This window comes from Salmo salar, chromosome ssa06 (genome assembly GCF_905237065.1).
Source record: "Salmo salar chromosome ssa06, Ssal_v3.1, whole genome shotgun sequence".
Taxonomy (NCBI): Eukaryota; Metazoa; Chordata; class Actinopteri; order Salmoniformes; family Salmonidae; genus Salmo; species Salmo salar.
This window is the reverse complement of record NC_059447.1, coordinates 56,781,297-56,792,124: the sequence shown is the minus strand read 5'-3', so window position 1 is coordinate 56,792,124 and position 10,828 is coordinate 56,781,297. Positions and strand designations below refer to the sequence as shown.

Sequence of the window (10,828 nt, the reverse complement as noted above, 5' to 3'; positions counted from 1 at the left end):
CATTTGTCTAGAATACTTTTGAAGTACCATTTTTTTTCCCCATACCTTGGTGTGTTCTGGGCTCCACTGAAAACGACAAATAATCCAAGAAACCCCAACACTTGAAACCACTCCATTTGCATTAACAACACACCAAAGTGCTTCACTAATCAATGGAACCAAGTCCTTTCAGTGACTGTCTTCAGACATGTTCTAAAGTAACTCCACCTACTCTGTCCCCAGAGAATACATATTATACTCTCCACCAACCATATCAAAGGAAAAAAAACACCTCACTTAAAACCTTTCTTTCCTAAAACATGTTCTTGTTCAATCAATATTTTTACGTTTGGAAATTTGTAGTTCAGTTACTGCAATTAGATGCATGTACTTTTTTTTTTGTCGTGGGCTACTTACCCAGGTATTTGTTTTTCATGGAGGAACATCTAGCTAACGGTTTTTAAATTGCCACCGAATTAATTGATTTTAAATTGTACACTACTACAGTATCAAGCATAAGTCAGCTATCCATGTGTTTGTGAATTCACTATTGCAAAGTAATGGATTAATATCTCAACTTCCCATACAAAACTTGATGAGATAGGTCCTACACATCGAAATATCTTTCCAAACTTTGCTCATCATGTTTCTGCTCGTGTATTCTAGCCTGCTACTCCTCAGTCAAACAGAAGATGGCAGTAAATCAACAGCCAATGACACCTCCCTAACGATAGAGGGCATCGACGTTTTGGTTCATGCTAAAGTTGGTCAGCGAAAATGACAACATTACGAGCTTTCACGTGCGATGATTTGTTCAAGTTCAACAACATGTGAGTTAATTTAGATTTGTTTGTAATCATGTTGAATAGGCTAACCTTCTAGCTACACAATACTTATGTTTTAGTGGACAATATCAATGGCATTTTGCTCGTTGGCTAGTTGCAGGTATAGCTAGCTAGCCAGAAGCTAATTCTTTGGCCATACAGTGAGATGCATAGACGCCATCTTAAACGAGTCAACTCTGTTGCTATAAGATACAGTATTTGGTATGTATGGACAATAGCTCACTAGCTGGCTATCTCTTTCAAAGAAGATAGCTAGCTGGGCATAAAGACAAACTGAAGTCTGCTGCCCCTCATCGTTAGGGGCATTGCATTGAATGCATGAAACATGTCGAACTTTGTTTCTACCTTCACAGCAACCTGGATCCATTAACAGAGACTGTATCCTTTCACACGTACAAATTGAACCCCTGCATTGTAATAATATACCACCTGTCTATCTATGCATAGAAACCCCAGATAATGTAGCCTTTGTCTTGTTATATTAGAAGACAAGCAGTCCTTAACTTTCTTTTACAGTATGGAATCCCATTTTACCTACAGTACCTGGCCCACTGGCCTGAGTACTTCATTGTAGCAGAAGCCCCTGGTGGAGAATTGATGGGTTACAGTAAGTACATGTCATATGTACCATTCTATATGATGATTGCTTTCGAGAAAATGCAATAGCATACGCTCTGGATGGCCTCCATCAAAATTACACTTCTGACTTTGTCCTTGCAGTCATGGGAAAGGCGGAGGGATCAGTGGCGCGAGAAGAGTGGCATGGGCACGTCACGGCTCTCTCAGTGGCCCCAGAGTTCAGACGACTGGGACTGGCAGCCAAGCTTATGGAGATGCTGGAGGAGATCTCAGAAAGGTGGGTCTGACTTTTATTAAGATCAGTGTCATTTGGTACCAATGTATATCTTTTTTGTACTGAAACAGGGAGGGAATACAAATTATAAACCGTTATTTTTGTTTTGTTTGAAACATTTTGCTATAGTGCACCCAACTGAACATGACCATGTTATCTCGCATACTTCTTGGCTTATTCTAATCTATGTCATGTCTCACTGTTGTTTAGGAAGGGCGGGTTCTTTGTTGACCTGTTTGTTCGAGTCTCCAATCAAGTGGCGGTGAACATGTACAAACAGCTAGGCTACAGTGTTTACAGAACCGTGATAGAGTACTATTCTGCTAGCAACGGAGAACCGGATGAAGACGCCTATGGTAAGATGAACCCCTTCAAATCAATGTAAACATTACTGTAACGCAATAATTTTGTTGACACGTGCTCACTCTTTGTAGATATGAGGAAAGCCTTGTCGAGTGACACAGAGAAGAAGTCCATCGTTCCTATACCACATCCTGTCAGACCAGAAGATATAGAATAGACGGTGGAACGCGGACACTTTTTAAAACGAATACGTTTATATTTCTCTCGTCTGCATTGGTGAGTGTGATCAGGACTAGTTTTGAGGGTGTGATGTGTGAAAGCTGACAGAATGTAATTGTACATAATTTTGAACTATCCAATAACTGGTCCTTTGTGAAACTAAGATTTTTTTTGCCAATGAGTCACTGTTTGGTGTGAAATTTGAAAGTATGAAATGCTATATGGAATTGAAAGGACTAATTCAATAAATGATCTACTTACTTGACTCACCCAGGGACCTGCTGCTTTGTTACAACAATCAGTTATGGTTCATTTTCAAATAAATAAAATGGATATCAGTGTTATTTATTTACAATGTCATTGCACTACAGTAACTAAAACAAAGACATGGAATAAGAATTCACATTAACAAAATACATGTTTGTAAAAAAATAAAAAAAAATGCACTAGAAATTACCTGATGAGGTACCCAACTTGACCCTACTTGTCATGAGTGAAACATTTTCCAGACAAGCTAATCATTCACTGAATCCTTTTTGCTCTTCCTGGGCTGTTTCTCACTGCCATCTTTGTCACTATCACTACCGCTGCTGCCACTACTGCTGCTGCTGCTGCTTTCATCAGAATCATCGCTGTCATCATATGTGCTCTCTTTGGAGTCTTTTTCAGGCACAGGCTCACTGACCATAGGATTTTCTGATGATGGTGATGCAGAGTCTTCTGACATTTCTTTGTCTCTACCCTTCTCCCCTCTTCCATTTTCTTCTCCATCCATTTTTTCATCTCCATCTCTCTCCACTCTTCTGTTATCTTCCTCCATTTCTTTGCCACTACCTCTATTGTTTTCTTCTTCCTCATCTTCTTCCTCCTCCTCTTCGTCATCTTCTTGTTGCTGCCTCTTCCACATCTTGGCCATGGCGAGTAGCTTGAGGTTGGGCTGATTGGCTGCATCCTCAGGGAAGATGTAGTCGTAGTACTCCTCCCACCCTGCATCCGACTGTTGAATCAAAATGAAAAGTAAATTATTGATCAACCGAACCACACCATGACAAACTTGCTGAGTACCTCAACTCCAACTAACCGCAGACTCGATATGCGTCGATAATTCAAAAATGTAAATCCTTAAACCCTCACTGTGTACCCATGTTTGCCCTCTGTTTTAGCGTGCCTTTGTTTGCTGAAATCCATACTTTTTAATAAAATTAGATTTTAAAACTTAACCACACTGCTAACCGTATGCCTAACCCTAAATTAAGACCAAAAGGCTAATATTTGGAGCCCATTTTGTGGCTGTGGAATCTGACTGTGGCTATTGAAGCTAGTGGAAACCAGTGTGAATGCGCATGTGCCAATTGTATCTCAACAAGGAAACAGTCCGTTTGTATTTGATTAATGTTTAATTAAAAAGTATGGATTTCAGCAAACAAAGAAAAGCACGCAACAGAGAACAAAACATAGGTACACGGTAAGGGTTTAAGAATGTACATTTTTTAAGTGTCGGCGCATAGCGAGTCGGAGATTCATTTGAGAGCAGACTATAGTTTTTCAACTCCGTGGAGGAGTTGAGGTACTCGGTAAGACAAACAAGGGTAATGAATTAATGTTGGATTGGTATGACCAAAGGAAACAACACTTACCCCGTCCTCTGCTGTGAGCTTTCTCCTCTTCTTCACCTTCTCCGGCAGCAGTTTCTTCACCCTCTCCCTGGTCGTGTCTGAACCAAACTCCTGCTCAAACTCCTTCCAGGACTCCAACAACATCAGACGCTCCTCCTTCTCCTCACAGCTTCTCAGACCCTTGTTGGCCTCCTCAAATATCCCCCTACACCTCTGCAGCCGGTCCGAGGTATCGATGGACAGCTCATACTGGGCATAGCTGATCCAGACCTGCAGGTAACATTTATCTAAATTACACAATGAACGAGTAAATGTTTGAGGAGTTGCTGCGCCACAGTGAGTTTTTGGCAGGCGAGTTGTAGCATGGGACTGGTAGCAAGACGGTCACTTCAAGGTTAAAGGGACATCTCTCACCTTAACGTGCTGTGTGCGCTGCAAAAGTCTCTGGTAGAGGCCCCTGGTGTTGTCATACTCTTCCTGCTCAATTTCAAAGTCGATGTAGGACTTCCACAACACCTAAGATTAAAAAGAAAATGGAATATATTAAAGTAAAATACTGTTCAGAGGTACCTTCATTAGTTTTCACTACAACACTTCTCACTTGAGGGGCGTCTTCAGACATGCTAAACGACAGAAAGTGGAAAGTCAATACAGTGAGTAAATGTCCTGGGTGAGCGTTTGAGCCTGACCTCTGGCATGTCCAGTCGTGGCTGTCCGATGGCCAGCTCGAAGATGGCCCGGGCCCTCTCTGTGTCTCCTAGAATGGTCTCCAGCTCAGAGAACTTGATCCAGGTGGTGCAGTTCTCTGGGGCAAACTCCAGGTACTTCTCGTAGAGCTTCCTGCATCGGTCAAACTCTCGGAGCTGCAGCTCCAGCTCAATGTAGCCCTTGAACAGCTTGTTTTTTGGACATTTACCAATGGCTGTGCCCTGGGGGAGAGGAAGAAGCCCAAATTAGAGAGAAGTTTGATACAATGAAAAACATACATCTTCAGCAATCAGTAGGGACCTTACCAAGCCTCGTCTGGCAGCTTGAAGGTTCTTCTGGCGGATTTCAAACTGGCCGTAGAGTAGCCAAATCTTGGCAAATGTGAACTATGAGGAAGAATGCAAAGTAATAAATATGATCATTTGTTGATCAATGTTTTTGTTCAATATCAAAATGTTGATTATGTCCCATTTCAGAAAGGATGTGCCACTGATTGTAAACATTGCAAACTGCCAATACCTTTTTGTGAGGGATGAGATCCAGACATGCCTGGTACACCTGTCTTGTTCTCTCCGGGTCCTGCCAATTCAGCAAAATAAGCACCGAAATCCACAGCTATATGCACAATGTCACACATAGCAATGTGAGAATTATAGCCATTCTATAAAACACACAGAGGAAGTAGGCTTACCTTGACCTCCAGTTCTTCATATAAAGCATAGTTTATCCACAGGTAAATGTATCTTCTCCAGTGCCTCTTCTCCTGTATAGGAGGGATGTTGGCGATGGCTCTCTCATACACCTCTCTGGCAGTGTCAGGATCCGCATCGCTCTCCACCAGGCGTAGGTAATCAAACCAAGCGTCGTAATTGTGTGGGCTTGCCTACACAGGAAACAAAACAATCCAATAGAAAGCTATTAGGGGGATGAAATATTGAACCATAAGTGTTTTAATGGTTTATTTGTAGTGAAATCTTTGCACATTTTTAAAGGTTTAATTGAACGTACCTTGACTTCCTCCTCATACTGAAATCTCCGCTTGCTGACGATGACGTCCTCAATTCCCCTCCGGTCTCCAAATTTCTTCTCAAATACTGTGTAGAACTTGAAGAGCTCCTGAGCCTGATGCTTGGGGATTCTGTCTAAGGCGTACTTGTAGATGACTCGAACACGCTCAAACTAAGAGACAAAGGGAGAGAAACGTTGTGTTGTTCTGTTGACCACAGTATAAATATGTGGGAATAAAACTGACATGGTTCAAAGTGTCAGATTTAGATACCTCTTTCTGTTTCTCTTCAAATCTGGCGAAGGCCACAAAGAGGTTTTCATTGACATGCTCCTCGCCAAAGAACTCCACTGATCTCTCAAACACCTTCCTCCCGTGGGCGATGTAGCCATGCTTCTCTTCAAAACGGGCATACTTGATCCAATTCTTCACGTCAGGGTGGACAATCACAAGTGCACTGTAGTTAAGGAGCTTTAAAAGAGATGCACTCTACAGGCATGATGACAATGTGAAGGTAATGCCATTACAGTAGGTTGCTATGAATCATTATAAATGTAATCAACTGCTAAACTGCTACAAGTCTCTGCTAGGTAAAGCCCCACCTTATCTCAGCTCACTGGTCACCATAGCAGCACGCACTCGTAGCACGCACTCCAGCAGGTATATCTCACTGGTCACCCCCAAAGCCAATTCCTCCTTTGGTCGCCTTTCCTTCCAGTTCTCTGCTGCCAATGACCGAAACGAACTGCAAAAAAAATCACTGAAGCTGGAGACTCATATCTCCCTCACTAGCTTTAAGCACCAGCTGTCAGAGCAGCTCACAGATCACTGCACCTGTACATAGCTCATCTGTAAACTGTAAACAGCCCATCTATCTACTTCATCCCCATACTGTATTTCTTTATCTTGCTCCTTTGCACCCCAGTATCTCTACTTGCACATTTATCTCCTGCATCTACCATTCCAGTGTTTAATTGTTATATTGTAATTACTTCACCACCATGGCCTATTTATTGCCTTAACTCCCTTATCTTACCTCATTTGCACTCACTGTATATAGACGTTTTTCTTTTCTTTTTTCTACTGTATTATTGACTATGTTTTGTTTATTCCATGTGTAACTCTGTTGTTGTATGTCGAATTGCTATGCTTTATCTTGGCAGGGTCGCAGTTGCAAATGAGAACTTGTTCTCAACTAGCCTACCTGGTTAAATAAAGGTGAAATAAAATTTAAAAAATCAAATCAAACACCTGTCAATTAATGACGCACTCTACAGCAACCACAACTCATTTGCCAATACATTGTAGTAAGTAAATGCTTCAAGCACTTCCCATCAAAAGGATATATCTCTCATAGATGGAGCGGGCCTTGTCGACCTCTTTGTAACGCAGCTCAAAGTTGATGTAGGAGTGCCAGGCTTGTTCCTCTGGTTCCCACTCTGTCCAGCGCTCAAACACCTGTCTGCAGCCAGCAATGTTGCCCAGCATCTCCTCCATGTAACTGTACTTGTACCTGAAACGGGGGGGAAACAGAAAAAGAACAGATGAGCCGCAACAAGATTTAACCACCAATGTGCATGCTTTAGTCATTATTCTGCAAAAGTCTGATTCATTGAGGATCAAAACACTAATATGTGACCACATCAATCAGATAAAAAAAATGTTTTTAAACAGATAAATGGTTTAGGAGGTGAAGTTGTTCAGTACCAGAACTGGTTGACACGAGGCAAGATGGTGATGGCTCTGTCCCAAATGTTGCGGGCGTGGTTCACTTGCCGGTTCTTCATCTCCATCTCGGCATACTTCAGCCATAGAGCAATGTTCCGGTGGTCTACATCCAGAGCACGCTCGTAAATAGAGCGAGCCCTGGGGTGGGGGTGGGGGGGGTTAGACAACAAGTATCCCAGTCAAAATCCATCTGTAACATTCACATCAGATTTCAAATAGGTATGGTTCACAATCATCACCTTCACAAAGTGAAATTGACAAGCATTAGCTTACCTCTGGACTTCTTTCAGGCTCTCCTCCCATTGTGCGTATTTTATCCAGTTGCTGATAACAGTACGATTCTTTCTGATGTTGTCTTCAAATCCCTATGAGAAGGAGAGTCCAATATGCATCTAATTAGATCAATGTATTTACTGTATTCTTCACAGGATTCGGAAATGATTAAACTGGCAGGATGGCAGACCAACAGAATATCAACAGTAAAAGTGAGGTTTGAAGTGTAACCTATGTGTCCACTGTTACGTGGGGTCTTACCTTCCGCTTCTTCAACTTGTAATCGTTCAACTCTTCTTCATCAGTGATTTTCTGTTTGGGCGGCGGTGGCAAAAGCTCGAGCTCCCTCTCCTTTGCCTCCCTGAGCAACTGCTCAGCTGTGATTTGTACCTCTGCTGGAGCTTTGTTTTTCACCTACACAAAACAAATGAAGACGTTCATTTAAGAGTGGGTGAAATTAGTTGGAGATAATACTAGCTAGTTACATAGTACATGTTCCAAAAGGAAACAGTTCGAACTCGCCAGCTAATTACGTAATCAGCGAACTTCATCACAGACACTGACTTGGGTTAGAGTATCTAGCTAGTTACGTTAGCTTGCTAAATACAATTATTTGCAGTGCTTAGCTACCCTTTCGTTCGTCTAAAGTAGCTGAAAGTAATTGAACTACATTCGTACCAAAACAAAGGACAAGTATTGTTGTGGTTAGCTAGCTTGATACCTGTCTAGGCCCATATAGACATGGCTAGTCAATAACTTACAAGTTCGCTAACGTTAGATAGCTAACTGTTTTTAAATGTTCTGTTACCTTAGCCACTTTAGGTATCCTCTGTTTCCCTGCTGCAGTGGATGCCATTTTGCTCGGTACTATGGCAGAATCAATGAGAAACAACTATTACAATTGAATCTATAAAACACAACGAACAGATAATAGTTTAGAATATTTTCACAGCGCCAGTGGGCTCCGCCATGACACCTTCAAAAACGTGCGTCAAACGTAACCTATGAACTGTAACCTTTCACCCCAAGACATCACTGACGGTTCTGTTTCTATGGTTACACACCACAACCCCATCAGCACAGTGCCTTTACTTTCTTCCTTAGTTTATTACAGGAGGACAAATATGTATTTATGTTTATGTTTCACTTTATGTTTCAATAATTAGCTAACCGTTAAAGAAGAGCCACCCTGATTTGCATCCTTGATGTAAATTCAGAAGAATACATAGAGCTTGAAAAAGTTTCCATGATGCTAATTTTACAAGAATGCTGGAGTGGTCTTCAAACGTAAACACTTGTTGATATTATTCCCCATAGCTATTGAATTGTTAGCTATTACAGAAATTGTGTTTTGTTAAATTTCCCAACGTGTACACCCTGTATCCTGTGCACGTGACCAATAAACGTTGATTTGATGATAATTTAGTTGGTTTGCTTCTCATTTGCTTTTCTCTCCCAAAATCAGAAAAAGATGAGGACCATAACTTCCCCAGGTGGCAAAGTTAAGACTGTGACTGTGAGGAGAACAGTGTCATTGGATGCACATGAGATCAATAGCCTGATCACTTCTGCCACAGTACCAGTATTTGGAAGAGTAAATGTCATTCGTCTACTGTGAGTATGCTTAAGCTTACTCATGGCAAATGCATGCAACAGATATTGACACTCAAGGTGGGACAGATTTTTCGATACATCATTCGTTTACTTTTATCATATCAGAATGCATGAACTTGCACGCATCCATTACATTAGCCACAATAATTTATCCTGGCCTCAATGTCTGTATGTTGGTATCCTCAGAGAGAAGGCTAATCTGGCAGTGACCCTGAACAATGCAAAGAATGAGGTGCTGGCCCATACTGACTTCTCTGTTCACCCCATTGGAGACATTGTGGATCAAGCTTTTTGGGAACCATTCGACAGCCTCTGAACACACTCTTCCTGCACCTCTTTTACAGCCCAGCTGATCTTCTCCATCGGGAGTGCCAAAGAGATTGTAAGGTATTGGAGATGATGAATGTTTTCAATGTATGGTATGAAATCAGCAAAAAACTGAGTGGCAGAGTGAGCAGCACTAATAAGTGTTGGCATGGCATTGCTCATAATCATGTAACAAGCCCTTTTATAACATAGGCTCAAAAATATAACATGATGAAATGTTATATTTAATAATAAGACTGTTTGATTCCTGTTTGTGATACAGCAGTCTGACATTCCTATACCAAAAATGCTTTTCCAATTTGATTCCACAGCCATTTCATCAAATTTCAGCATCATAAATTAGATTCTCATGATGTGATATTGCATGCATTTCAGGTTCTTGACAGGGTGATGGATTGTGCAAAAAGGAAAGTAAACATCTTCTTCTTACAGAACTGTGTTTAATGATATCATTGAGCTGCAATACATCTGCTTGGTCACCCCAACCAGTGGATGTCTAGGTAAGAAGTGGAGGGTGCACCTATAGGTCTATCGCTGGCCAATCAGATAGGTCAGATCCCCATGTCTGCAGTTCCCTTGAGCCGTAGACTGTAAAAATAAGCCTAGAATGCACAGCAAAGTTGATACTGTGAGATTTCAAAACTTTTAAAATCCATGAATAGAGAGAAACTCAACGAATACAGCAAAGAGCTGCTGTTTTTGAATGAAAGTGTTCTGAAAGTGTTATTATCAGCGGCTTGTGTCTTTAATATCGAGGAATATTTCACTTTCTCTGGTCATAGGAGTAACAACATGAATTGGTGCATGAGGCAGAAATAATGCAGTGCGACTTGAGTTTTGCCATCAGCTGGAAGACTGTGTCCCCTTTTCTCAGCGGAGGGAGGGAGGGCGGAGGGACGGTGAGTCATGTGAGAGGCTGCCTCACCACTGCTCCCTCCCTCCCCTCAGACTAACCATTAGATACAGGCCATCAGTCCAATTAAAAACAGAAGCAAATTATTATGCTTACTTAGCTGTGCTTCACAAGTAATACAACAAATTATCTATTACCAGTGTACTGTACCTACATTTTTTTCAATATAATTTCAAAATGGTCTGAGAAGAACAACATTGGCAGGGCAATTCAAGCATAGCCAATATGCAGGGATAATGTATTGGACCTATAGCCTACCGCACAAACCTCATATGCTACAGAACTTTTTAATTGGTTAATGTTGCATAGGCTTACGTTTTTTTAAGTGTTGTTAAAAAAAAAATCAGAGCGGTAGATCTCATCTTGAATTTTAATTCAGAAAGTGGTCTTGACTCAGAAAAGGTTTGGGACAATTGATCTAAACGATCCAGGGTCCCAGTGTTC

The 10,828-nt window shown here is 41.4% G+C and overlaps 2 protein-coding genes and 1 long non-coding RNA gene across 3 annotated transcripts; 2 read left to right on the top strand and 1 right to left on the bottom strand.

Annotated features, from left to right (window-relative positions):
* The first annotated feature begins 679 nt into the window (after positions 1–679).
* Positions 680–2,543, top strand: LOC106607684 (N-alpha-acetyltransferase 20). Its single transcript, XM_014204888.2, has 6 exons — positions 680–809; positions 1,178–1,202; positions 1,341–1,431; positions 1,545–1,680; positions 1,888–2,033; positions 2,112–2,543. The coding sequence occupies exons 1-6, from the start codon at positions 757–759 to the stop codon at positions 2,195–2,197; spliced, it is 537 nt and encodes a 178-aa protein (XP_014060363.1). The 5' UTR covers positions 680–756; the 3' UTR covers positions 2,198–2,543.
* Positions 2,524–8,564, bottom strand: LOC106607683 (crooked neck-like protein 1). Its single transcript, XM_014204887.2, has 14 exons — positions 8,339–8,564; positions 7,792–7,944; positions 7,531–7,622; positions 7,237–7,395; positions 6,876–7,042; positions 5,803–5,981; positions 5,532–5,702; positions 5,215–5,406; positions 5,043–5,102; positions 4,829–4,909; positions 4,505–4,744; positions 4,230–4,331; positions 3,837–4,085; positions 2,524–3,196 (listed from the first exon to the last, which is right to left on the bottom strand). The coding sequence occupies exons 1-14, from the start codon at positions 8,384–8,386 to the stop codon at positions 2,714–2,716; spliced, it is 2,376 nt and encodes a 791-aa protein (XP_014060362.1). The 5' UTR covers positions 8,387–8,564; the 3' UTR covers positions 2,524–2,713.
* LOC106607685 (uncharacterized) lies at positions 8,528–9,746 on the top strand. The gene is made up of 3 exons (XR_001329249.2): positions 8,528–8,817; positions 8,996–9,144; positions 9,331–9,746. It is a non-coding gene; the product is annotated as an uncharacterized lncRNA (long non-coding RNA).
* The last annotated feature ends 1,082 nt before the right edge of the window (positions 9,747–10,828 follow it).